General features: G+C 42.5%; 4 protein-coding genes across 4 annotated transcripts; 3 read left to right on the forward strand and 1 right to left on the reverse strand.

Annotated features, from left to right (window-relative positions):
- The first annotated feature begins 254 nt into the window (after positions 1–254).
- On the forward strand, positions 255–2,946 carry sike1 (suppressor of IKBKE 1). Its single transcript, XM_085920926.1, has 5 exons — positions 255–788; positions 1,260–1,365; positions 1,537–1,679; positions 1,807–1,920; positions 2,208–2,946. Exons 1-5 carry the CDS (start codon positions 630–632, stop codon positions 2,337–2,339), a joined length of 654 nt encoding a protein of 217 aa, XP_085777052.1. The 5' UTR covers positions 255–629; the 3' UTR covers positions 2,340–2,946.
- A 294-nt stretch (positions 2,947–3,240) lies between these two features.
- Positions 3,241–4,638, forward strand: micos10 (mitochondrial contact site and cristae organizing system subunit 10). Its single transcript, XM_085918033.1, has 4 exons — positions 3,241–3,380; positions 3,927–3,974; positions 4,057–4,157; positions 4,420–4,638. Exons 1-4 carry the CDS (start codon positions 3,317–3,319, stop codon positions 4,426–4,428), a joined length of 222 nt encoding a protein of 73 aa, XP_085774159.1. The 5' UTR covers positions 3,241–3,316; the 3' UTR covers positions 4,429–4,638.
- Positions 4,639–6,569: 1,931 nt separating this feature from the next.
- Positions 6,570–10,733, forward strand: htr6 (5-hydroxytryptamine (serotonin) receptor 6). Its single transcript, XM_085921523.1, has 3 exons — positions 6,570–7,457; positions 8,503–8,637; positions 10,377–10,733. The coding sequence occupies exons 1-3, from the start codon at positions 6,570–6,572 to the stop codon at positions 10,731–10,733; spliced, it is 1,380 nt and encodes a 459-aa protein (XP_085777649.1).
- A 208-nt stretch (positions 10,734–10,941) lies between these two features.
- tmco4 (transmembrane and coiled-coil domains 4) lies at positions 10,942–19,990 on the reverse strand. Its single transcript, XM_085923871.1, has 14 exons — positions 19,731–19,990; positions 19,071–19,221; positions 18,786–18,960; positions 18,625–18,652; positions 18,189–18,318; positions 17,961–18,058; positions 17,577–17,720; positions 17,027–17,146; positions 16,406–16,570; positions 15,762–15,898; positions 15,499–15,583; positions 14,782–14,899; positions 14,528–14,645; positions 10,942–12,746 (listed from the first exon to the last, which is right to left on the reverse strand). The coding sequence occupies exons 1-14, from the start codon at positions 19,771–19,773 to the stop codon at positions 12,288–12,290; spliced, it is 1,971 nt and encodes a 656-aa protein (XP_085779997.1). The 5' UTR covers positions 19,774–19,990; the 3' UTR covers positions 10,942–12,287.
- Positions 19,991–26,903: the final 6,913 nt, after the last annotated feature.

A 26,903-nucleotide genomic window follows, 5' to 3' on the forward strand; every position in this document is an offset into this window, starting at 1 on the left:
TTTTGTTACTTTGGAACAGTCTTTTTGCAATGATGCAATTAATTGCTCTTCATTTAAGACACGAGGCTTTAATACTACATTTGACAGTAATAGTGCAGACACATTTATTATGAAAATATACTTGAATTGCTTTTAATCAGTTCACTGAATCACTGTTTTATTTTGTGAGGAAATTGTATTTGAAATGTGTCAACATCGTTTAGTAATGATATTTTTGTTTTGATTTCTAACGTTTCTAATTCCTCCTATATAAGCGACTGTGGGTGAATTACTTTTTAAAACAGAGGGGAAATTGTAATTTAAGAAAAAAAAAAAGCCAAACAAACGGAAGTGACGACATCTTTGTGCTTCGAGGACCAGGATACGAGTTTTGACTACAAAATAGACGGTGCACTAATCGTGTTTATCGTTCTACTATTGTTCTCCGGGAGACATTTTTTAATCGTTTATTTAATCGTTTTAATATTCGTATGCATGTAAAACTAGCTACAACATAGTAGAAGCTACCTTTGGTGCACGAATACCACAACGGTCGTGTCGGCAGAACACTGTGAGGTTGTCTTAGCCAGCGGGAATTGGGGTTTGTAAGTAGCTTGTCAGCGTTAGATGAACGCTTCACCTTCAGGCAGATGGCCTGCACTTTAGAGAAAGTGTTGTGTGATGCGCGGACACTGCTGGAGAGGTTGAAAGAGCACGACACAGCAGCCGAGAGCCTAATCGACCAGTCCGGGGCCCTCAGTCTGAAGGTGCGGAGCATGAAAGAAGTAGGAAATGCTCTTCCAGACAAGGTAAATACCTCATTTGAGCATTTGCATCAAACCATTTCTCAACTAACAAAATTTACAGCAACAATCTTGTTGTGGACATACCTATATGGGTGTCAATTGTTTGAATTATTGTCAATCACAATCATTTTCTATTCCGAATTGCGCTTGGGTTGGGTGTGACAATAGCTCTGTGATTAGAAGTGCCCTGTGATTGGCTGGCGACCAGTCCAGGGTCTCGCTCTTGCCTGAAAATAGCTGGGATGGTCTCTAGTTCAATAAAGTGGAAAGATGGAGCTAATTGTTGTTTAAAAAAAATAGTATGGAGGAGTCATGTGGTCACTGAACGGTCATTGAAAGCAGCCTCTAAAATGCCCGGGCTCGCATTTCTTTGCAGCAACTTTGGGGTTGTCAGTAGCAAGGCTCATTGGCCAACTGCCATTTGTTCGTGATGACTCCGTTTCTTCTAACCCTTTCCCTCTCCTACTCCATCAGCATGCAGATGACACTTCAGAGGTACAGGAAATGATCAAGTACAAGCCTCATGTCCTTTTGACTCAGGAAAACACTCAAATCAAGGAACTCCAGCAGGAGAATAAAGGTTTGGAAACATCAATTCCCTCTTCTTTCTTTCTTTCTTTCTTTCTTTCTTTCTTTCTTTCTTTCTTTCTTTCTTTCTTTCTTTCTTTCTTTCTTTCTTTCTTTCTTTCTTTCTTTCTGTTTAGTAGATTGCTAGACTGTCTGTATTGACAGTGTGATCTTTTGTCTGCAGAACTCTGGCTGTCTCTTGAAGAGCATCAGTACACATTGGAGTTGATCATGGGCCATTACCGCAAGCACATGCTCCAGATGATGATGGCTAAAGAGGAGCTGGACACCAAACCTGTTCTTATACTCCATAAGGACCACGCAAAAGTACAGCAGCCGTCTTTACAGTATTCTCATTTAGCTATTTTCACATGAATCCAGTTGCATCTTCATTTCCAAGTCTTCTGATTCAAATTTCACTAAATTGAGAACTATGGAATTGACTCTTATCCAGGAAGTACAGACCCAAGTGGGGCGAATATGCGAGATGGGCCAAATGATGAGACGAGCAGTGCAAGTGGATGATCAGCGTTATTGTTCTGTTCGAGAAAAGCTTGCCCAGCTTGAGGTAACTAGACTCTTTTGTCCCGTTGACAGTGACAAACCCAACCCGTGAACTGTGGCATAGAAGAAAATTTTTTTTTCTTGTCTGGCTAAATACAGAAAATAAACAAAGAAAAAATCTCATCCTGCTGGATCCTTCATCAACATTTAGTATTCTATTAGTGGTGAGAATTTGGTGGTTCATAATTGAAAGCATGAAAAAAATCCCAGAAATATTTTACTGGAGTGTGTTTTGGTTACCATGTTTTGTTCTCTGTCACAATTTGTTCTTCCTCACACTCTCTTGGTCAGATTGAAAATAAGGAGCTTCAAGACCTGGTGGCCATTAGTAAGGAATCGATGGCACTGACGAGAGAGGAAAGGACCCAGCCGCCAACAACACCAACACATGAAAACAAGACCCAGCCAGAGTGCAATGATTAATAGAAAGTGCTTCTTCAGGAACTGTTTAGCACATGCTCCATGGCAACAAATGATCTGTTAAACCACCACATTTGGTCTTGTAATAGTGCAAATTTGTATTCTGTATTCTGATTGTCTATTTTTCATAATTAGGTAGATGGCCAAGTTGTAAATTCAGTGGTAACCTTTCAAAAGAACAATCGTATGAGCAAAAGGTAATTTTGTTGTTTTTGGCCAAAGATGTATTTAATTTATAAAGACATAAGTTCTACCTCTTTGCTTTTCATACACTTGCTTATAATCACTCATTAGACTTTTTACCTGAAGCAACCAAATGTTATTTTAAAAAGTGTGCGAGACAGAGAGAGAGAGACTGTGCTTGATGCTAATACAACGTCCATGTTTTTATTTTAATTTTTTTAGGTTACTGACCCTTTTCTCGCCTGAGCTGACTGCACGTTTATGTAGTAATCCCCAATCATGGCCACGTGTCTTTATTTTGGAGCACTTTTTGTGTCAGAAAATGTTCTTCGTTGTCTCAGGAAATCTGAATTCGGGTTGAAAAAAGATGTAATTTTGGGTATATCGCTAGGAAAATTGTAAATAAAATTATACCAATGAAACTACAGTAGTATTTTTGGGATGACAGATTTCTTTGGGCGTTTCATAGTACCTTGAAGATCACCCTGGCGCACAATGTATTAATATCGCGAGAACTTGGTGCTGCGTTCAATGCAACAAGCATAAGCGATTGTTTCCTTAGCTGGTCTTTTGGCATCTCAGTTTCGTTACACTTTGGACGCAATTTCAGTTTGGTATTTTTTTTTCTTTATGGTGCCATGAGTTCAAGCTTTTTCCAGTCTGACGTTGCATCCACCTTTTTTTTTTCTTCCTAGCACCCGCGCGGGTTATTTTTGTACTATTATTTCCGATGGCAATTGAAAGCACCACAGTCAGTTTTTGACACTCAGAGCCTCCTTCAAGCTAAACCGCTCAGCATGTCTGAGAAGGAGCTGGGGAAAAAGTGGGACCGATGCCTTGCGGATGGTGTCATAAAGCTTGGTAAATATCCCCAAGTTTCTCCGTGTTTGCTGTAATCATAGCAAGGATGTGGGAACAGCATGAGTTTTTAAAGCAGCAGTTGTCATTGAGTGCTGAGGTAGCTAACTAGCTAGCGAAGGGCAAGCCAATGACCACATAACGTTGTGGTTTTCATTTTACACGTACTTTCAACACATCGGAACCTTTCGACACGAATAAAATATCAGAACCTCAACTCAAATGGCGGATATTTTGTTCGCAGTGCATGAAGTTAAAATAAGCGGCATTTTAACACTGTCGGTGTTTGTTTTTCTTATAATACCTGGCTTTGACCTTAGTTATTCTGAGGCACCATTATGCTTTTAAACTGGATTGCTTATTGTAGTGGTAATTATTACTGGAGAGCATAAAGCCTTCAAAATGCTACATAAACGCTATGTTTGTTAAACATGATGTAGTACTGCAGCAAATCCGAATACAATGAAAACCATTTCAGTTTTGCTTTCTGGATGTTATATATATATATATATATAGGATGTTTATTACTATCTTGCTTTGTTTCCATAGGCACAGGTCTGAGCTTGGGAATTGTGTTTTCTGTCATCTTCTTCAAAAGTGAGTTACATTTTATTGCTGCTCCACCTCATGAACAGACAAGTATCTGATGCTGCACACAATGTTTTGTCTCTGATTCAAGGGCATACATGGCCTATTACGCTTGGCTCGGGCATGGGCCTTGGCATGGCATATGCCAACTGTCAGAATGACCTAAGATTACACTACTTGCTGCATAAAAAGGTAAGCAGGATCTACTCAAATAAAAGCCTCACTGCGCCGCTTTGTTTTACCACTAGGTAGGGCAACTCCACGCCTGTTGTGCTTTTTATCCACTTGTGTATTGAAACACACAAGAACGTTCAGATGGCGGACAATGTGACACAACCACTGATTTCTACTTATTTTTTTTAGGGGAAAGCGGGAAAAAAATTCTCATGAGCCATGGGGCATTTGTACGTTTGTTTTTCTTTTTTAACCAATGTCCTTTTTTATTTTTCAACAGGACCAGTAATTTCAAGTCATCAAAGAGCTTTTTTTTTTTTTTTTTTTAAACATCTTTTGTTTTGCTTCTGTGGGAGTCATCGTTTGCACTGTCCTCCTATTAAGACACCCATGTCTCCTTATTGGAAAACCCTTTCCCTGTGTGGCTCTGTATTACACATGCCTGATCAGGACAGTCTGTTTATGTAATAAAATGAGTATGAAACACAATGAGAAGGTTGTGTTATTTCCACACAAATGCTAGTGAAACAAATGGATTAAATCCACAGGTTTAAAAGATTGGTTCTAAATTTACAGCCGAATATGTCAGATGGTTGGTCATAATCGTCGCCATTTTGAATTTTAATCTATTTTTTATGGCATTTATTAAAGCCTCACCAGGAGCTGAAGTGTCTCTTGATTACCTTTGTGGTGAAATGACTTGGCAGACAAATAATAGTCTACACTTGATTTCACTGCTACTTTTCTAATACCGATACAATACGCTATAAGCACACTATATAGTTTCTGACAAGGGCGGCTCGGTGGCGCACTGGGTAGCATGTCCGCCTCACAGTTAGGAGGGTGCGGGTTCGATTCCACCTCCGGCCCTCCCTGTGAGGAGTTTGCATGTTCTCCCCGTGTACGCGTGGGTTTTCTCTGGGCATTCCGGTTTCCTCCCACATCCCCAAAACATGCTTGATAGGCCGATTGAGCACTCCAAATTGTCCCTAGGTGTGAGTGCGAGTGCGAATGGTTGTTCGTCTCTGTGTGCCCTGCGATTGGTTGGCAACCAGTTCAGGGTGTCCCCCGCCTACTGCCCGAAGACGGCTGGGATAGGCTCCAGCACGCCCACGACCTCCGTGGGGACAAAGCGGTTCAAAAAAATGGATGGATGGAGTTTCTGACACCTAGTGGTTAGCACTGCAAATGACAAAATAAAATAGAAACTAGATTAGCCTTAAATGCCACTTTGCCTCTGTTATTTAAAATAATGTCAAGAAAAGCTTGTCTATGAAGTTATTGAGAAGAAACAAGTCTGCTTATAAATAAAACCACAAGGTGACGTACTCCAACGCGTAGATACTATATTATGGTCTATATCTGAAATATGAAATTAAAGGCGCTTTAATGACGCTAGTCAGTGGTGGGGCACTTATTGAGACACAATCATTCACTCACACATTAACAACCTCACAGAGTGGGAACTGAACCCACGCTGCCTGCACAAGTCAAGAAAATGCACCACTAGGCCATCAGTGACTGACCAATGACAGAACATGAGGGCCAATCAAAACGCTTATGAAAAGTCTCAATTTTTGATGCAGTTCCTTTATTGGATATGATTTTACTGTGCACATATTATCTCTATAAATCAGTGAAGCACTCAAAGGACAGAGTAGATAAGGATTCCAGTAAAAGCTTCCTTGCAAAAATCTCAGCATGAGCAAGCCAGTTCATCTAAACCCACCTTTTTAACGACTCACTTTACAGATGAATCTTTTTTTACTCATAAAGCATTCAAACTTTCCCTCTGGGTACAAAATGCCATGGCCAAGCGTCAAGCACAGCCACCCACACGACACCATTAGTATGTCTTGGCTGTGATTGTGCATGCTTATGCATTAACAGCCCCAACGCTTTGACACACTCCTTCTCAGAATCTGTTCGGCTTGAAGGGGAGGCGCGCTGGAGTGGCCGACGCGGGGATTAAGGCGAGCGAGAGTCTCTAAACACAGCGTTACAAGGACCGTGATACGTATGCACCTCCTTAAAAATGGATTTAGCCTCACTTTTTTTGCTTCCCTGTTGCGTCTCCTGGAATAGAAAGAAGTGCAGGCAGAGCACAAGCTCAGCGCAGACTTGTGAGCTGAGGTGGAATTTGTAAGAATCTCTTGTTTTGTTTTCACATATTCTTGAATGACGCTTAACTTTTGGATTCTCATGGCCATTGATTGGCTCATTCATGTGCTTTGCTGGGGACCAATAGATTGATGATAAATGAGACGGTTTGCAATTTTGTCAAAACAACTCTAGGACACAAGGGCACATCTCCACAGGCAGATGTTTCACTTCTGGATCTTCATCTAGTTAACCTGCTTTGTGAGTGGTTTGTTTCCAAAGAGACAGCAGCATCCGGAGCTACTTTTCATTTACTTAGCAAACGGCACCATGCCCGGCTCTGGACCTTTTAGGAGCTACAACGGCAGCTTTCCGAGCAACGGCGCTTGGAACATTAGTGGCGGCGGTCCCTGGTTGCTCGCCTTCCTGCTGAGTGTCATCATCCTCGTCACCGTGTGCGGCAACGTGTTGCTGATCGTCTTGGTTTTTGCTCACCGCTCTCTCCGGTGCACCTCTAACTGCTTCTTAGTGTCTCTTTTCCTGTCTGACCTGATGGTGGCGCTAGTGGTCATGCCCCCCGCCATGCTCAATGTGCTGTGCGGGGCCTGGGTGCTCTGGCCGTCTTTCTGCCCCGTGTGGCTCTGCTTTGACGTCATGTGCTGCAGCGCCTCCATTCTCAACCTGTGCGTGATCAGTTTGGACCGCTACCTCTTCATCATCTCGCCACTGCGCTACAAGCAGAGGATGACCCTGCCTCGGGCGCTGCTGCTGGTCGGAGCGGCTTGGGGGTTGGCGGCGCTCGCCTCCTTCCTGCCCATTGAGATGAAGTGGCACAGTTTAGGCCACTTGAGCGGGCAGCCTTTGGGTCCGGAAGGCCAAAGCACCAACATCAGCTCCTACTTGGACTTGCTGTACCCGGCGTCCTACTTCCAGTTCCACGGCCTTTACTTTCAGTGCCGCCTGCAGGTCACCTTGCCCTTTGCTCTGGTGGCGTCCTTTCTCACCTTCTTTTTGCCCTCTAGTGCCATCTGCTTCACCTACTGTCGAATTCTTCTGGCAGCTCGTAGGCAAGCCAAGAGGGTCGCGGCCCTGAGCCACCCGCCGCACCCTCATCCCTCTCTCGGCGAACCATCTCGGCCTCCTTCACTCGGCGATGGAGCCCACCAAGACGGAGATGACTGCAGTCATCAGGAAGCCCCGGTACCACAGAATGCGCCGGTAAGTAAGGGTGCACTCACACTAGTCTCAGTTTTCCAATAATGAGCACACATTGGGCAATTTTCCGATTGGGTTACATGAGTCCACCATGCTTGATTACTCCCCAAAAATCGATGAGGACAAGCGTGCTTCAACGAGAGGTTAAAGAGGCCCTGAACGCTGCTACAACAACCAGATGTACATTTGGGCACAGGGTTCCAAGAAAAGTCAAATATTGCACAATTCGTCAAGAGAGTATCATCCAGAATGGCGTTTTTTGATGTGCAACCACTGTGAAAAGAAAAATAGGTTCCCACCTTGGCATGGTTACAAAGTCATTGAACTTTAAACAAAATAGATGTAATCGATGATTTTTCTCTCCAATTTGTTTGGCGCAACCTTCAATTTGCTGGCGGGGCGACCCCGTCTGCTGTCTCATACTACATCTTTGTAGAAATGTATATACGATTGTGTGGTTCCTAAAGAGTGGAGCTAGACATACGAATCCATTGACTATTCCTTCAATTGCACTATTGTGTTACTTTTGTTTGCAACTTTTAGGTTTGCATTCGTTATTCCCAGCTTCTGTTTTTACTGTAGGCGGGATGACGATATTTCAGTTAATTACATAGAAATGTGACATAATAGTGGCCAGAGGTGAAATCAAATAAATGAAAATCAAACAAATCTCCAATAGCCAGAGTAATGACAAAAGATGAAAATCTGATCCTGTTCCAAAGCAATGCAAAAATGCTTTCGCACATGTAAGATTGGAGGAGGGTGCAAAAAAAGAAAAGACCCTGCAAAATTTACTGTACGATAAACAAAATGGCAATTATTTTTCTCCCACTCTATACCACTTAGACTTATGGATAAAGTGTCAACCTAAAAGCAACAAGTGGATAGTGGGAGACATCAACTTTGTTTTGGAAATTCATACAATGCATTGCAATTTTTGAATATATTTTTTTTGTGACGTAAATGATGATTCTTTAATAGTACTTAAATGAGACTATACTTGTTGCAAATTAAGGTGACGTACATTTAATTTCACTTGTGACTTTAGCCATCAGTGAACAGTGAGCGTCATCTGGCTCACAGGCAGGGTCGGAGGGCACTGAAGGCCAGCCTGACGCTTGGCGTTCTTCTGGGACTCTTCTTCTGCACTTGGCTACCCTTTTTCATCATCAACATGGCTCAGGTCAGTAAAGTACACCTGCTTGTGTGCAAATGAAAAATGAATGCTGGGTGATAAGACGCCGGCACATCATAATGCTCCTTCTCAATGGCTGTCTGCATCAGAGCAATTGGATTGGATTATTAGTGTGAGTACTTTTATGGGATGTCAGGGGAGTGTGTCATTTCCGAAATTGCCGTTTTTCTTTTTTTTGTGATGTTGTCATATGCAGAGTTTTAGGCACAATGGAAAAGTTAGGTGCTTAAAAATGCCAAATCCTTCCCAAAAAGTGGTGATTTCCCAAATTCACTCATCTTGGAGCATTTGTCATCTCTAAGCAGCAGCCTTGCCTGATCCGAGAAAAAGACAGGGTCCTCACTTTGTGACATTATAAAGTAAGGACCCGGTGATTGTTACTAAAGGCAACACAATATCATGAATGTTAACGCTTATCTCCCAGCAATAAAATGGCTGATACTCTTCAAGAAGCCACAGCAGCAGTCTGTGGTGTTCTTCTGAGTCAGAGGTTTTGTCACATCTCTCAAATGAATATGGATGCGTGACCGTTTCAGTGTTAAATTCATGCACAAGCGAGAAGCTACGAACGTTAGCTACCGGTCTATTTTTGTATTTGCCAGCCTTGGCGTCAAGTCGTGGTTATTCAACAGAGGCTGACATGCACGGATTGGCATTTCAGCTGTGCGTCTGACTCATTTCAGAATCAAGAAAATAACACTTTGTCGCCATCACTTATGTTTATTATTCATCTTCACTTGTTGATTTTCATGGCCATGACAGTTCAAAACAGCTCCATCTAAAATGGTGGATAACATTTGTGCTGTTCTCCAGACATTTATGATTTCCCATCTGTGCCCTCTCACAACCGTCCGACCTCCCCAGCCCAAAACGGCACCACACAGAGCGGACTGTGCCTGTGCTCATCTTCCTTCTCACACTCAATGTGGTGTGTGAAACACACACACACACACACACACACACACACACACACACACACACACACACACACACACACACACACAGGCCTCTCTTTTTTTTTTCATTGCCCCCCCCCCCCCCCCCCCCGCCATGTCATCTTGATGGTATTGGAAGCTGTCCTCTAGCAGCTGTCTCCTTTACAAGTCCTCTCTAATTTGAATGTTTATGTACTAACAGGCTCACTCAAATGTGCACACTCCTATTCAGAGGAAAATGTTTTGTTAGGCCACAAATCAAATTAAATTTGTTCTAGCAACATTTGAATACAATTGATTTATCACAAGAACTTTACAGGATACTCAAGGAAGTCAACACAAATGTTTTCTCTGTAATGATATGTTCTGTGCAGCCCAATTAGTCGAAAAATACTGTTTTGATTAATATTTTGTTTGTGGAAAAAGAACTTAATAGCCCCTGAGATGGATAAATACAACATGTTATTGTAAAGAAAAATTTGGGGTTGATTTCCCCTTTGAATTTGGAGGGTGAGGGGGGGGGACCCATTAAACCACATTTTCAAAGCATTTATTGTAGTGTTTTTTTTTCTCCAAAGAAATATTTTTGTGGGTATACACAAATTTTAAACCATCACCACAGAATAATAAAATCCTGTTATATAAACTACCACTACTGACTCACAATCACCTTGAGGTACAAAGTTTCAGTCGATAAAGCTTCTCAGAAAAATGGAATTTCTGAATTGTTGAGCATGATCACTGCGCACTGCAGGATGGGTGAACTCAGTGTCGCTGTTTTCATTTATTCAGGCAGTGTGCGAGTGTGTCCCTCTGGCGCTCTTTGACGCCATCACGTGGCTGGGCTACTGCAACAGCACCATGAATCCCATCATCTACCCGCTCTTCATGAGGGACTTCAAGCGTGCACTTGGGAAGCTCTTGCCATGTTCCTCCTCGCGGTTGCCGAGACAACCCTCACCAGCGGTTTCCCTATCCCTCCGCAACTCAGGAGAACCCAACATTTGCAGCCAGCCCCCGTCCCCTCTGGCCTCGGATGCCACCCCTCCGCCTGCCACCGCTACAGACGCCGTGAATTTGCTGGAAGCTGAGCATGCTGGAAGTGAGCTGCATATCCTTCTTCCCAATCAGGTAGTCACATTGAATTGAATGACTGGAAGGGTGACCACTAACAATGAATTATAGTCTTGAGCTAAGACATTTTGTTAGTCCAATTGTGACCTCTAATGACCTTTACCAGTATAATTTTTTCCTGCTACTGTGTATGTTTCTTTCCAAGCGATTGTTTTTAGCATACGCTCAGTGTAATACATGTAGAAAAGAACAGAGACATTCGCTTACAGTTTTATTTGTAAGCTGTTTATTTAATTGCTGGGGGAAGAGTAACACAAATACAGCACACTGAGAGCACACAAAAATGGAAAATGTTTTCATGGCCACAGTTCTGATCTAGACACACACAGACTTCTCGACGTCACAACACACCAACCCAGCAGTTTTTCGGGAGTAATTTTGTGTAAATTTTCACAATATGTCATCCAAGACACACTGAGCGGCACAGCTGAATGTAAATGAATTTGATGGCCAAGAAAACATTAGCGTTGGGAACTTATACCAGCACACCATTTGAGCTCGCTACATCTATGGAGCCACTGATATGGAAAAACTGCGACCCTCTATTGCAGGGGTGTCAAACTCGTTTTTTTTCGCATTGTAGTCATAGCTTTTTTTGGAGGGCCATTATGACTGTCAACCCAAATAAATGTATGAGCACCTCATATTATATACAGTAAAAGCTACAAAACAAACTGACGTTTTCAAATCAGATGAGTAAAAACTAGTCAAATATTAAAAATAAAAAAAATATACAATAAAACATAGAGGAAATTGACAAGAATTAAAATGAGTCTGGCTATTTTGAGCAATGACAGATGGCCCCCATTCCATGACTGCACCCTTGCATTTTTCACGTTTATTAGCAAGAGGTACATATGAAATTTTGTAATGTTAAATATCATTGTGAAATACAGCATGTACAGTAAACTATTGGTATGGCTTGGCGGCTTGGCAGTGCCCAGTGGGGTCTTGCTTATGTTTAGCATTATTACATGGAAAAGTGCTTCTTTAAAATGTTATTATTATTTTTTTTTTAGTTGGCTGTTGCACTTGCAACATTGCGACGAGGTAAATCTGCAATTGAAACCGAGAATCGCAGCGGTCACTCATAAAAAACTAGCGGCGGAACCTACACACTAGGCGACAGTTCAGTCGCGTTAGGCCAAGAGGACGACATGTTCACCGACACTGAGAGGCAAGGTGGCGTATGAAGCGGCCTCCCAACAAGAAGGTTCACAGTGTCTAATCCCAACTGTATTGCATGTTCTCTCTGTGTTTGCGTGACCTCCCCCAAGAACACGAGATATTTGTCAAAGTGATGCCCCAAACACCTCTACCCAGTTATTTCAGTCTGTGACTTGAGAGTCACCGAATCAATTCATTGCAAAACCGCTGCCCCTGGATGAGAGCTGGAATCAAACCACCTTGTAGATGTCACTGCCTTCATTTTTGCACAGAATCCATCTCACTTGAGAGTCATGAGAAGTCTGTTCAAACTCTGACATTTTTTGCAATCACTCTTCAATGCTAAAACAAAGAGTTGATAATAAAATGTTGGATGAAGCAGCCAATCCTGGAGCAGCCATCTCATTTTTTTGGTCCACTGTGTTCTGCAGTCCAATACGTATCATCCCAGCTCCAAGAGACGTGTTCATTATCGGGGTCAGGCTCTTCGCTCTCATTAAAACCAGGTCCGTGGTTGGTGGCACTCTCCTGATAGAGAGCTACATTGTTTGTGTGTCTCGGTTGACTTTTTGACTCTTTATCATCACAATTGAGGGCGTCCAACAGGTCTGAGATATCGGGGACGTCCCAGCCATCTGTAATCGCCTTTGATGAGTCCTCACCAGTGTGTGTCTGGACTGAACTTTGGGTTTTCCGCAACTGCTGCTCGATGTGGCTTTGGTCCATGGTCTCTACTGTGCCCTCAGCAATAGATACAGGTCGAGGAAGCAAGAAAGAGGATCCTGGGACCTCTTTGGTGGGAACTCCCACAGCCACCAAAATGGTGTCCATTTGACGCATGTAGTCCAAGTGACCTTTCACCTGGAGAAGATAGAAATACTAAATATGTGTTTAAATTTCTTTGTTTCCTAAAATTTATTTCTAAATTATATTGGTGGAAAAAGATTTAAGATGATGAATCAAGGTGTTTTCATTCATCTTTGATGGCTACCATTTCGACATTATACCACCCTCTGCTGACTAAAATGAAAGAAGTGACAAAAATGTGTCCTCGGGGTATCATTGTGAACATCACGGCGTTCCACCACCAGAATTATGTCTTTAAAGTAGGCAAGTGGGGTCACAAAGAACAATGTACTGCCTTCAGTTTCTCTTAAAAAGAAAAAAAATATTAACTACCGTAATTTCCAGACTATAAACCGCTACTTTTTGCACTAGCTTTGAAGTCTGTGGCTTATAAATCTACTGCATCTTATCTATGGATATTTTATTACTTTTATGATACAGTAAAATGATTTGTTTTGTTAATACAGGTAATGTAAATGAGGACAATTCATTTAAAGCACCTGCGGCTTATAGTCCAGTGCGTTTTATAGATGTATGAACAAAACAAGATTTTCCCTTCCCTGGTGGTGCGGCTTATAGTTAGGAAATTACGGTATTTGTACTGTCGTTAAAGATACGTAACTTTATACTTTCTCTTTTTTTTTATGTTTAGGTCAGTGTGTGGTTGCATTAGTGTATTATGTCACTGTGGTATTAATGCTGAAGTTCATCCACATTTTTTCAAATAAACTGATGTGACCATTTTTGCATACTTTTTCAAGGAATATATTTATGTTTATTTATTATAATTTATATGCTTCATTTGTTTCATTAAGCTATTCATTTTTTTCATTTTCATTTATACATTATTATTAGTTTGTATCCATTTTATTTGATGAATCGGACAAAGACTTTTCTTCAGTCTCTTCTTAAAATGAAATTTAAGTACAATGCACTTTGGTTCTCTTAACAGTAATACAGTGTACACTGTATAGTAATGTACAGTACTGTTCAAGCCCCCCAAATATTGTCTTTGCATGATACTGTTACTTTGAAACCTTCAATCCAGACGACCCATTTTTGAGACTAATATAGTCCAACAATTTACTTTGAATGACATATGCAGAATTGCAATCTCTGCAAGACAATTCTGAGAAATAAAACTATTTTATTTCAAACTCAAAGCTGTAATTGGTTGGTTCCCTTCCGCATTGTAGTTTTCTTTTCTAGTTTCCTAGCACTTCCAAATGTTCTAAGAATTTGATAATTAATCATATTCATAATATAATGTGAATAATTTTGATTGATTCATTTATATTTGTATCATTTATATAAAAGTATTGTAGTTCATTTTCTTCTCCGCAGAAGAATTCTAACGAGCAATAAATGAAAAAGTCCATAGAAAAGAATAAACATTCAATCCATTTGGGATTTTGGAAGTTAAATACAAAAAAATTTAAATGTCACTTAATTTTAGGAGAGTGACTGACATTTTGAAAGACCTTGTGTTAATGCTAATGGTTGTTAATGTTAAATGTAAATGTTACTTCATTTTATGAGAGTAACTGACATTTTTGAAAGACCTTGTGGTAATGCCACACTCCAAACCAGTTAAAATTGATACTGTGTATTATTGTATGATCTTAATGCATTACAAATATTTACTTAATCAATTTCATCATATTTCTAGTTCCAATGAGATTTAATTGATCAAAGATCAAGGTGTGGAAATCACTGCCATGCATGAATTAACCTACTAACACATCAGTGGCCTTATTTAAGAAAATCAATTAAAAAAAAATTAAAAAAAGACTCACCACAGAGGAGAGGTCGACATTGATAATGCGGCGATCCTGGATGCTGATTGGCTGTAGCCCAGCAACACAAAGCTGAGCAGCTGAGCTTCGGTACAAGAACCCCAGGAGCCAATCCCCTCTGAAATGTGGATGAGGAAGAAAGAAAACTTTAAGTGGGCTATGTAACTAAATCACAATTTTGCTCAGAACACAGCAGCTGTTAAAGAGATTGCAACTTGATAGCCAGCATTTCCTCGAATATATAAACAGATTACCTGCAGTAGCCATTGACTATTTTTCCAGCCACCACCTTGGTCATTCTCATCCAGGCCTTCTCCGAGCCATCTACAGGAGCCCCGAGCAGGACCACGTCCTCCACAACACCTTCACTACCTGGAAAACCAAAAGAAATTACATTCCTGTGATTGGTCCTTTCCAATTATTTATGATAAGTGCCACACATTTTCAATAGGTGACAGGTGCAGACTGCTGGGAGGCAAGTCTATGTATGTACTCGCCAGGTTGTTGTAATACTAACGGAATGTGGCTTGGGGTTGATGATTTCCAAAACAATTTGAAATACAGACTCATCCGAACACAAAGAAGTTGCATTTCTGGATGTAGCGATAAAATGTGTTAACTGACAATGGTTTTCTGAACTGCTCCTCAGCCCACGTGGCAATATCCCTAAAACAGAGATGCTCATTTTTAAAGCAGTGCATTCAATGTTGGTTTTCATCCTTGCCGCATACATGCAGAAATTTCTCTCAATTTTTCTGGATCTTTTGATGGTATTATGGACCGCAGATGATGAAATCCTTATATTCCTTGCAATTGTACATTGAAAAAAGCTCTTCAACAGTTGGACTATTTGCCCACACTTAATCCTTTCATGCTGAGCCTTTCGGGGAAAGTTCAACAAACAAGTCGATCTGAGTAAGTCCCACTCAATTAAAAAGAGGTTTATGTGAGAAGAAACTTTATTTTCATACCTTGATCGTTAGCGAGCTCTTGAAGACAGAAGTAGATAACTCTGGCCCCAAGACTGAAACCTATCAAACTGACTGGTCGCTTTCCCTATTAAATACAGAGAACCAGATTTGTTGCAACATTATGGATAGAAATAAATGTCTGTGCAGTTCCACCCATCAATTAGAATTTTCTCAGTCTTGTTCTAATGAGATGCTTTTGAACATGGCTGTCAGATGACAGGCTTCAGATCGCTGCAAAAAAAAAAAAAAAAACACCTCCTTACCTGTTGCCTGCTTCTCAAAACCTGAGCAAGGTGTTTCCCGACCTCAGCCGAACGGTTCAGACAAACACACCAGGGATTGTCGATGACGCTGGCGGCGGCCAGCAAAGAGGCGGGCCATGTCAGAGCTGTAACAATACCTGGACATGGTCGAAACATGTCACTAAGCACCAAGTAAGATGTCATATTTATGTGCTGAATACAGTAGAATTTCTAAGTTAAACTTTAAACTTTAAGCTTACTATTTGAAAGTTGATCTAACAATTCTCAGTCTAAATATACCTTGAAGGTTTAAATCCAGTCAGGAGAGATTTCAGTTTAGAGAACATTTAAAGCAGTGTTTCTCATCCTTTTTTATCAAGTCAAGCCAAGGAACATGGTTTACATTACAAAAATCTCAAAGACACATCACCAAAAAATGTCACAAAAGCAGTGTAAATATACTGAAATATTGATGATTTTGTGTTAATTTGCTCACATATTTACACATAAGTATGTGATAGTTAGGAATGCTGATGTTTAACAGTTTGATGGTGACAGTTTATCTCATGAATTTATGATTGGTGACTTTATTATTTGCTATGGGAAAATGGTAAAACACGCACACACACACACACATCTAGATGTTTCAGGCAGCATTCTCCTACCTGAAAGAACGGTGTACTTTAGGGCCTCCTGAGCCATCATGCTGACCAGCCCGTCCAAAAGCGATGTCATGGCTGAGCCCAGATCCCTGAGAAACCGCGACTCCCACACCAAGCAGTACTGCTCCCCGCACTCTCCTAGGCTGCACCAAGGGGCCTGGAACGAGCCTGGATAAGAGCAGTTAGCCTCTTATGTCAAGTCGACTGGGTGGCAATTTCAAATAGAGTACTACTTAGCTACAAGTCAAGTATGTACTACAAGAAGTGCGTTGGTGGGTCAAGACAGCTGATAAATGGATGTCAGAATACAAATTTTGCAATCATTTATCTATTTATTATGCCAACAAGAACGTGCTCATATTCACAAGATAAAGCGATATTCAAGTGGCTACCGTGAAAGATTTTGCTTCAGATTTAGAGAATCCCACTTTTCAGTGGGCCTGAACAATGCATCAGATTCAAATTGACATTGTAATGTAGCACAATGCAATTTTCTAATCACAAATGCTGCAATTTGAAGCAGGCCCTCATTTCAGTCTGTCAGTCGCGAGGCTTTATTTTTTTAACGTATGTATGTATTCATTACTAACACCAAAAATAAATAATACTATGATTGACACTTACTGTATTTACCAGTACAGAGCCACCCTGTCACTGTGATGGTAAGGTGAAGATGCTTTCCCGAGCTGAGGGGCAGGAATTCAAACTCCTCTATTGCACCCACACACTTATTCATTTTGTACCCTGAAGAGAAACATAATGTAAAAACTGAAAACACACCTCGAAGACAACAAAACTACCGTATTTCCCGCGCCATAAGGCGCACCTTTAATGAATGGCCCATTTTAAAACTGTGTCCATGTATAAGGCGCTCCGGATTAGAAGGCGCACCTTCAATGAATGGCCCATTTTAAAACTTTGTCCATATATAAGATATATATACATTTGGCCTGTGGGCCGGACTTTGGACACGCCTGCTGTAATGGCTCAATATCGGCCTATATATAAGGTGCACCTGATTATAAGGCGCATTTTGAGAAAATTGGAGGTTTTTAGGTGCGCCTTACAGTGGGGAAAATACGGTAATAAAATGGCTAGAAAATAAGAATAATAACAAGATTAATAATGATTTTTGAGAAATTTGAGAGACATTTTTACTCCTATTTGCACCCACCGGTAAGTCCAGCTCCAGCTGCTCCAAACAGGGAGGCCATAATTGCAATGCCAGTGGCAGAGCCCAGAGCGGCAGCCCCTCCGGCCCCAATCACGGCGCCGGCCCCTGCTGCCACCAGGGGAGCTGCCAGCCCACCAGTCACACCTGACGACCAAGCATGCAAAAATAAATTGCCAACCAATATAGTAGACCTCATTCACATTGCTTAGGAACTGTTCATAAGCGCCCTTTGGTGTATGTAAAAAAGGAAACCAACAGCTGTTTCCCCATATAGTAGTGAGTGACAGGTGATCTCTCCATTGTGTACCCCTCCTCTCGCCATAAAATGGCTTCAGTTCCCCCAGGCCACGTGAGAAACAGCATGAAAAATGGATGGGTAATCACCAATTAAAGTTCCACCACCAACTGTTGCTAATCCAATAAGGAAGTAGCGTCTTAATTTTCGTCCCCGTTCTCTTCTACGGCGCCGGCATGACTCCTCCCTGGTAAACAGAGCAATAGATCAATCAATCAGCAGTAAATATTACATTGTGCCTCATTGTTAAATTTGACTCTTTATGTGAAGCAATGGTAGGATTTTGAAAACAGTAAGCCACTTGCTAAGCATCTTACTCGCTCTCTTCTCCTCCTTCCGTCAGCCTTTCTCCAAGCGTCTCCTCAAACTCTTCCAGCTCTTGCGGAGACACTCGGAGCAGACAGGTGACATGCCGGATGAGCACCCTCGCTCTGGCATCATAGTGGCCTGACAGCATGAGGGCAAACATTTCACTTTGGCATCAGTGCAATGGGCAGTTTATTACAAGAAAAAAGGAATGAATGTATGATTTCAGTAAAAACATGGTGTCAAAAGTAAAAGAATACATGAGCTGTCACTCCAAGTCAGTTCTGTCAAGCCCTCATCATTTGCCATTAATGTTAGGAATGATTGTGTTGTGGGTTTTATTTCTTAATCTTAACAGTGGTTAACAACATGACCTTTACAATTAATAACTATTTTATGATGGAGATATTTGGACTGTTGAACACACTTGTGAGTAAGGGTTCTTACCATCTTTGACAGAAAAAGACACCAAATCCTGCAATTCACAAATAAATATGTTTGAAGACGAACAAAAATAGAATAGCAAGAATTAAATAGTGTAAAATATGCCTCAAATGATCTTCACATTTCATATTTGTTTACCTTAGTCTAACTTGTTTTTGTGATACCTGTATGATGGGCATGGTGCCTTCAGCCAACAGTGATTCAGCTTGCAGGATGGACAGGAAGGTGTCAGAGCCCTCAATGCCCAGGCCCGACAAAAAGGCTCCCATGACAGGCATCACAGATTCATCCAGGTCCAGCCAGTGGACCAAGCCCTGCAGGTACTGTTCCCTAAATACACTAGCAGGGGGGGAAAAAACAAAAAAAAAAACCACATGAACAGGGATAACGCCTTTTGACATTTTTTGGTTTGGACCTAACTTGATGCTGTCCACTTTTGATATTATTACCTGTTTTCATTCCCAGCAAACAGTTGCCCCAGAGAGACACCACATAGTGCAGCATAGGCAAATCGGCCCTGTTCACTCATCTGTCTACTGATAATTCCCTCGGGGCTTTGGTCACAGGAGGCATCTTGTGCCGCTTCTGAGCCGCCAGGATCTGAGGAGATAAACAGTAGGTACTGTAGTGTAATTATTAACTAGATTAGCAGTGAGATTCATTTCGTGTAAAAAGTACATTGATACACTAGAAAATACATTGTGTCAGGAATAGTGTTGGGGAGATTACAGAAACCCAGTTAACCAGAAGATGACATAGTTACTAAGATCAATTACGTTATCATTCTGAATATATACCAGTGTCACATTTTTAAGCAAAGAAGCGTTGTTTCAGCAGGCAACCGAAATAGCTTCAATGACCTAGGTTACTATTTCTCCAATGGGCTGACCTGAATTGTAAACGCGGGTGAAAAACAATGTTAAATACAACTGGAAAAATAAAAGAGTGACAACCTCTTGGCAACAACAACTCGAGTACACAAGTTAGCGAACATCAAAACAGATGCGCACGCAGTTACTAGTGATTAGCAAGTAACTTTTCATGACGTCAACAGCCTTATTTCTTGCTCAACTGTCGGAATATGGAGATTAACAGATTATTTCACATACCAGGATTGAAACTAGCGTCCGCGTTGCTGTGTTTTGCCTCCATTGGTTTACAGATGTCACAATTTACACGGATGAACTTTAGTTGCCTTCATGGCTTGCGACCAAGCTCGGATATGTCACAAGCCAATATACGTTCAGACAAAGCACCATAGAACATGTTCATTCAACGGTTTTATTGATAATCAGAATACAAATTTTAACCTGTTATATTTTTAATGAAAAATCTATATTAAAATGATAAATTGTCAAAGTAACGTTAACATTTAAGATTTCGCTGGCAAGTTTTCTGTGACGTATATTCCACGTGGCCTAAAGTTGGGTGGAGCTTTCAAAGAGGAAGCGTTACGTCAGTGGTTCCCAAACATTTTTGTTTGTGGAACGACAATATTTATTTATCATCTTGGGAAAAAACCTGTTTCCACGTGACACACTCCCCGTTAATCTTTAACAGAACAAAATAGACAACCCTGAATTGAAATACAATTGTGAAGTTATTTCTATCTGATCATTTCATATTGATGCATTTTAAGCTATATTCACTTTAAAATTTAGCCGAGTTACGTGCAATTATTCTTTTCATTGATAAACTCAATGAAAAAACATTTGCAAATATTCTGTATGATAAGACGGAGTTGAGACTATATATTTAAATGTTGCTGCATGGGCACACTTTAATTTCCCTCGGGGTTTGTACACAGATAAACACTTTAATTTCCCTCGTGGTTTACAACAGATATTCAGGGTGGGAAAAACGAACAACTTTTTCTTGTTGTTCTCATCTTCATCCGAACCGCTTCATAGCTAGTCAAATTCGGACAAAACAACTAGTATCACTGTTGACCAACAGGGGGCAGTTTCAACCTACAAATCGTGATGTCCTCAAAGTCCAGTCAATGTCGTGTACCTAGTCAAGTAGAGAACAGTACAGTACTGCACTGTCTACCCTGGGCCTTGCTTCCCATCCATTCGACAGTTTAATGGGGATAAGATCTGAATCTTGTCTATAAACAAAAACGAGTGAAGGTGGCAGGCAGTAAAGGTCATGTAGAACAAGTGTGCATTGAGAGCACTTTGTCAAAATAATATCTTTACCTTGTCACTGAACAATTCCCAGAACCACATGTGGAGTTTGTGTATCTCAGAAAGGCATCCTGTTTATATTTCAACGGAACAATCTGAAATAGATCAAAACTTGAGCAGTTGCAGACCTCCTCATCAGAGATTGCAAATGATACACAGTAGCTTCGGAATCTTTGTCTTGTGATGATTTAGGAATAACACAATACTTAGTAGTACTCATTCAACTAAACAGTGATGATAAGCAGACACAAAATGACAAACTGGACCCTCAGGCTTGAACTTCTAAGTGAATATAGAAGACATGGAATGTTTAGTTCTTAAAAATAACAGTTGACATTAGCATGGATTTTGTCTTTAGAAAGACAAGCATTACAAGCATTCTCCTAGCAAAGATGCTTTGACACGGGCTCTCTCTGTCAGTCGCCCCGTCAGCCATCGATCTGCACTCCAACCAAAAACGTCCTCTTCCACCCCTTCATAATCTCTGCTGGTGTGTGTGCTCAGCCTCAAAATGGATTACTCATTGGTGAACAGACAGCTAGACAGGCTAGGCTCAAACCAGACAGGTTCAAACAAATCCCCCCTTTTCCTATACCATGACAATGACAAGCCTTTTCTCCCGTCACCTTGTCAATCGGCAGAAGTTGAAACCACTTCAACCTTGAGGGCGTGTGTGTATGTGTGTGTACATAAAGCAAAACCCGGAAGTTGTGAAGCAAATGACAGGGGGTGAGCTAAAAGACTAGCACATGTCTGGAGTGAAAGGCAAGGAAGACGTTTGGCGGACAATGAGCGGATGACAGGCGGTCGGCGTTAACAGGCCCAATGGAAAAAGCTTGTCATCTTTGTGACAGTTTCAAGGGCATCAGGATGTTCGTCACACCTGGTGAGGCGTTCGGGTGCAAGTTTGAGTTTCAACCTCACCGTAGGTTCTCCTCTGGTATGTCAGTCAACAGTCGAGATTTGACCAGGTGGGGAGATTGTGGCTTTTGTTGCCTTTTGTGTCCGTTTTCCCTTAGGTTAGTGTCAAGAAAGGCGTGGCTTGTGCATGCAGTACCTTTAATTGGTTAAAAAGCTCCGCCTTTAACTCAACCTGCCCAGACAAATTCCTCTGCAAATGCGCATGTAATTACCAAGTGTACATTTCTAAAAAGAAAAATCAAACTCACATTCCACAAAAGTGACTTCAACTACCTTTTGTGTGCACGTGTCGGTCGATGAGGGCTTTGATTCCACAATGCTACATGTGAGGGCTTGTGTGGGGGTTTTGTATGGAGTGTCACTTAGGGTGGAAAGCAGCTGGGGTGCAGTAGAAGGAGTGTGCAGGATGTGAAGCAGCGGTAAGGGCGGCATGAATCACAATAATAAGAATGAATGCACAATGCAGCTGTTATCCTCTGTGGCCTGAATTGCCCCAGAGCATCAGGAACAATCAGTTTTAAAAAGATCTAGCTGATCATAATAATAACATCTGTTTTTTCTATGCCACCTGTCGAAACAAGTTGCAACATGCTTTAGGGTCCACAAAATCAATGATCTGATTGTAAATAAGGAAATAAAAATCTTCATACGTTGACAAAGAGTTGTGTAAAAGCTTATATTGAAGGATGTTTTGCATTTTTTAAAACTCAGTTGAATTAAAAAAAAAAAAAAAAAAAAAAAAATTTTGCCAGTTGCCCATCCCTGATCCTCCCTCACCCATGCCTTACGCTTGCATGGCCTAACAGAGCAAAGAGTGTTTCTTTGAGTCCTTGTTTACCATTCAGCACGGTACCAGACTGTGATGACTGAGTGTAAAACTTGCCAGTTAAATCCCACCAAGTGAAGTCGATTTGCGGCGCTTCCCACAGGCTGAAGTCGATGAGTCATCGCCGTTGACCTTTCATCTGTGGTTTCTGAATAAGCAGGACTTCATTATTTTGTGGGTTGCTTGTTCTTTTAGGTCAAAGTCCTTTGTGCCATTGAGAACAAGGGAGGGCTCGGGGCACATGGAGGATTTGAATGGGATTTTATTTCCTTTTATATTGTTGAACTGTAGTCAGTCTGGCAGAATTCACATGGATGTATCAGTTACTCTGTTGAGGGCTCATGAAAACAACAAGTCAAGTGTTTCCATGAGACTTTAGGCTCATTAGCAGTCCAGTTTCTCTCAAGCAGCCAGTGTACATGTAACCTTTCATCTCATAGATATGGTCAAACATATCCCTCCCTTGAATCTGTGCCTCTTTTCATGGTTCATTCTTTGGTTTGGTCTTCTTGCTAAGCACACATTCATCCCGTACATGTTCTTCTGGACAAGGGACCCCATTGTCTTAGCTGATTTCTCAAGAGGAGTCAAGACTGCTCCAAAGAGAACCTGCACTGACCAAACTTGGCAGAACCAAAGGCTGTGTGTGATATTTCACTGTGGAAACCCGCGGGTGTTGGCCTCTTTACTGTTGTTCATTACGAAACAGATGTTTAGCCAAAGGGAACCAGTAGTACTGAGGTTGGAACGGATGGAAACTTGAATTATGCACTTTCACCTACCCTGAGAAAATGCAATCCAGCTTCTTCGTGGCTTGTGTTTAACATAACCTGTCATATTTGTTTGGGTGAGTCCGAGATTAAGCATTTGGGTAAGAGTTGAGAATTTGAGGTTGAGGTTTGAGTTGAAGCTTCCGAATGAAGGACCAGCATATTACACGACCGTTAACGGTGGCTATTGTGGTTGTCACGTTACGAAGAATGAGCTACTGCTTCTGCTTTATAGTAGCACCCCGTGTAAGTAATGGATGGAGCCGTTCTGACACGCAATATCTTCCTGACATCTAAATTGGGATTTCCTCTGTGATGCACTCACTGCCATGTTTGGAAGAGTAAACAATGTTCCAAATGTTGAAGGTGAAATGCCTTATGACAGATGGAGCTCCACAGAAAAATACCCACTGCGGACATACACAGGATGCTTTTTAACGAGGGCAGGAAAGTAGCAATGACGCAGATTGAGGGGTACCACCCTAATTGTGCTTCTCAGGAAGGTAGAAAGCACTTGTCTGCATTTCTGGTCCTCTTCAAATCCCAGTGAGGGGGAAGTACCGACAAATTCCTGCTTTCTATTTCGGGGCTTTTATTCCTGATCTGGTAAATGATTCTGTGGTGTTTTGCCACCTTTCGGTCCAAAGAGTACAACCACATCCTGCAGATGGAGTGTCACCTTACAGGATATATATATATTTTTTTATTCCTCCAGAGATCCAGTACCCTCCAAAAGTATTGGAATGACAAGATCAGTTCCTGTGTTTCAAATGATGACTATCAGACAAAAGTTTACAAATCCAGTTTTTATTTAACAGTATTTAGATGTGTCAAATCTTTTCTTTGAAGTCAACCCACACACCCAGAAACAAACAAGAACTAAAAGAGGTTGGAGTAAAGGCCTGTAGAAGTCTTTCAAATGACAGTTTGGTGAAATCAACTTGTTGCAATCTTGAAGCAGTCATTACAAGTACAGGTCATGGCACCAAATACCAAATGTTTGTCTCGTGTTCATCTTTTAATCGGAAACCAAAATCAAAGGAATCGACTGTGTCCAATACTTCTGGAGGAGACTACGTATTGTCATCACTTTTCATAATCATCACCCTTGGATCTATTTTCTCCTCATGCATTCGTTTTGGTGTTTGGCCTCGTTTGCTGAGGGACAGACTGCATTCTTTCTCTGACTCAGGCGGTACAAAACCTCAAATACCAAAGACTGGCAAAAAGGAAGAAAAATACTAGCAACTGTGGACCATGTGGAATCCATTCAAATTTGATGGTGCCAATCATTCAGTGCGTTTCCAAAACAGTGTTAAGAGAGACTTTTAAAAAGTCATAATGGGTAGGCTGCTTGCACAGTTCCAAGCTATGAGTTAAGCGGTGGCGGCTCATTGACTGTTTCAGCCCCCTCCCTCCCCCAAAGGATGTGCTGCTGAAATTCCATGATATCACACCCTCAATGAGATGAACAAAATGTCATAGAGTTTTCCGTTGCTGTCATTTTGCACTTTTTGCCTCTTCTTCCTGCCCCTCCCACCGAGGCTATGGCCCGGCCTGAGCTGAAATTTAGTTTCTTCCCAAAAATGTGTCCATTTGGAGCAAAGATGGTATGCGAAAATAGACGCAAATTGCAGAACGCTACGTGTAGATTGAGATGCTTGGACGTGCTGACACAAGACGGTGTGTTTGGAAAGTGCTGGAAATGTCTGTGATGTAGTTTCAAATGCACACTGCCGTGCGCTACACACGAGTTGGTCAGCTGTGTGTAATGTATTGCGATGCCACGACGTGATTGAAGACGCAACGGGCTTGTGTGTACATGTGCAGGGGGGAGGAGGTGATATCCTAATACGTTTCCAAGAGAAAATGTTCTGTGGATATCAAACTGATTGACTGTCAAAACACTGGAGGAGGATTCCCATTTGTGGTAATAAGGCAGCCATTGACAGTGTACAGTACAGCAAATACACGTGACAACATGTTCAGTTCGGCAGGAGAAGAATGAACGTAGCTTATTGGTGTGTTTTAGCGTTCTATTTGAATGCAATTGTCATAATATTACATCATAAATCAGCAGACTTAGATGATCACACTTGTCAGGATTGGAGGTTTCCAATTTTTGCTCTACTGTCATGCTAGTCATGTCACGCCTCGTACCCAGCCGTTCCTCCATGTTGTCTGTTGTCATGGTTTTGCCCGTGTGCTCGCCCCTCCCCTCCTGTGTGCCCCTGATTAGTTTGATTGTGCTCACCTGCCTCTTGTTACCATGTCATGTATATAAGTCCTGTCTGCCCCCCCATGCCCGGTCGGATCATTGTCTTTGTCTTTCTGTCTTTTTGGTCCCTGTCGTTTTCAAGTCTGTTTTCGGTTAGTCAGTCATGTTATCGTTTTGTCAAGTCATGTCAGTTTGCCGAGTCTGTTTTTGAGTTCCTCCAATAAACCCTGGTCCAAGCTGCACTTGGTCGCCCTGCTCCATTCCTCAATCCTGACAGAATGATCCGAACATCACAGCGACCAGCGCTTGGACCTCACTCCACCATCGGCTCCTATCAGCGACACCCGACCCAGTTCCAGCGCCGCAAGACACACGGCCGCCCCCCCGACACAGTTCCGACGGCGCAGATGCTACGGCCGCCACCAGTTCCGGCGGCGTGGATCCAGCGGCCGTCACCCAGTCGGCCTTCGGCGGCGTGTGGCGTGCGGCCACCACCTGAACCAGTTCCAACGGCGCGGATGCTGCGGCCGCCACCAGTTCCGGCGGCGCGGATCCAGCGGCCGTCACCCAGTCGGTTTTCATCGCCGCAAGACACACGGCCGCCCCCCCGACACAGTTCCGACGGCGCAGATGCTACGGCCGCCACCAGTTCCGGCGGCGTGGATCCAGCGGCCGTCACCCGGTCGGCCTTCGGCGGCGTGTGGCGTGCGGCCACCACCTGAAACAGTTCCGACGGCGCGGATGCTGCGGCCGCCACCAGTTCCGGCGGCGCGGATCCAGCGGCCGTCACCCAGTCGGTATGGATTTCCAGAGTTGCCGCCGATTGGCGTACGGACTTCCCGAGTTGCCGCCGATTGCGGTCCATGTCCCCGAGTTTGCCGCCGATTGCGGTCCATGTCCCCGAGTTTGCCGCCGATTGCGGTCCATGTCCCCGAGTTTGCCGCCGATTGCGGTCCATGTCCCCGAGTTTGCCGCCGATTGCGGTCCATGTCCCCGAGTTTGCCGCTGATTGCGGTTCAGGTCGCCAGTGTGTGCCGCGATTGTGGCCCTGGCTCCCTGAACGCCGCCGGTTGCAGTTCATGTCCCCGAGTTTGCCGCTGATTGCGGTTCAGGTTCCCAGTGTGTGCCGCGAGTGTGGCCCTGGCTCCCTGAACGCCGCCGGTTGCAGTTCATGTCCCCGGGTAGCTGCCGATTGCGGTTCTGACTGGCCGCTGAGGCCAATTGGACTGGTGCGCTTCCCCCCCCCGTTTGCTACGTGGGGGTTTCGGTTTTTTTTTTGGGACGTCGGGGGCCGTCCCCTTGGAGGGGGATACTGTCACGCCTCGTACCCAGCCGTTCCTCCATGTTGTCTGTTGTCA

The sequence above is a fragment of the Syngnathus leptorhynchus genome, chromosome 1 (genome assembly GCF_054491065.1).
Source record: "Syngnathus leptorhynchus isolate UIUO chromosome 1, UIUO_Slep, whole genome shotgun sequence".
NCBI classification, from domain to species: Eukaryota; Metazoa; Chordata; class Actinopteri; order Syngnathiformes; family Syngnathidae; genus Syngnathus; species Syngnathus leptorhynchus.

Coding starts and splice junctions, on each gene's coding strand:
- micos10 (XM_085918033.1), top strand. CDS start 3,317: ATGTCTGAGAAGGAGCTGGGGAAAAAGTGGGACCGATGCCTTGCGGAT. Junction 3,381..3,926: donor GGATGGTGTCATAAAGCTTG/GTAAATATCCCC, acceptor TTGTTTCCATAG/GCACAGGTCTGAGCTTGGGA. Junction 3,975..4,056: donor TTCTGTCATCTTCTTCAAAA/GTGAGTTACATT, acceptor CTCTGATTCAAG/GGCATACATGGCCTATTACG.
- sike1 (XM_085920926.1), top strand. CDS start 630: ATGGCCTGCACTTTAGAGAAAGTGTTGTGTGATGCGCGGACACTGCTG. Junction 1,366..1,536: donor ACTCCAGCAGGAGAATAAAG/GTTTGGAAACAT, acceptor TTTTGTCTGCAG/AACTCTGGCTGTCTCTTGAA. Junction 1,921..2,207: donor AAAAGCTTGCCCAGCTTGAG/GTAACTAGACTC, acceptor TCTCTTGGTCAG/ATTGAAAATAAGGAGCTTCA.
- htr6 (XM_085921523.1), top strand. CDS start 6,570: ATGCCCGGCTCTGGACCTTTTAGGAGCTACAACGGCAGCTTTCCGAGC. Junction 7,458..8,502: donor CGGTACCACAGAATGCGCCG/GTAAGTAAGGGT, acceptor TTGTGACTTTAG/CCATCAGTGAACAGTGAGCG. Junction 8,638..10,376: donor TCATCATCAACATGGCTCAG/GTCAGTAAAGTA, acceptor TCATTTATTCAG/GCAGTGTGCGAGTGTGTCCC.
- tmco4 (XM_085923871.1), bottom strand. CDS start 19,773: ATGGAGGCAAAACACAGCAACGCGGACGCTAGTTTCAATCCTG. Junction 17,147..17,576: donor AGCTGGAGCTGGACTTACCG/GTGGGTGCAAAT, acceptor GTTTCTCTTCAG/GGTACAAAATGAATAAGTGT. Junction 16,571..17,026: donor GCTCTGTACTGGTAAATACA/GTAAGTGTCAAT, acceptor GCTCTTATCCAG/GCTCGTTCCAGGCCCCTTGG.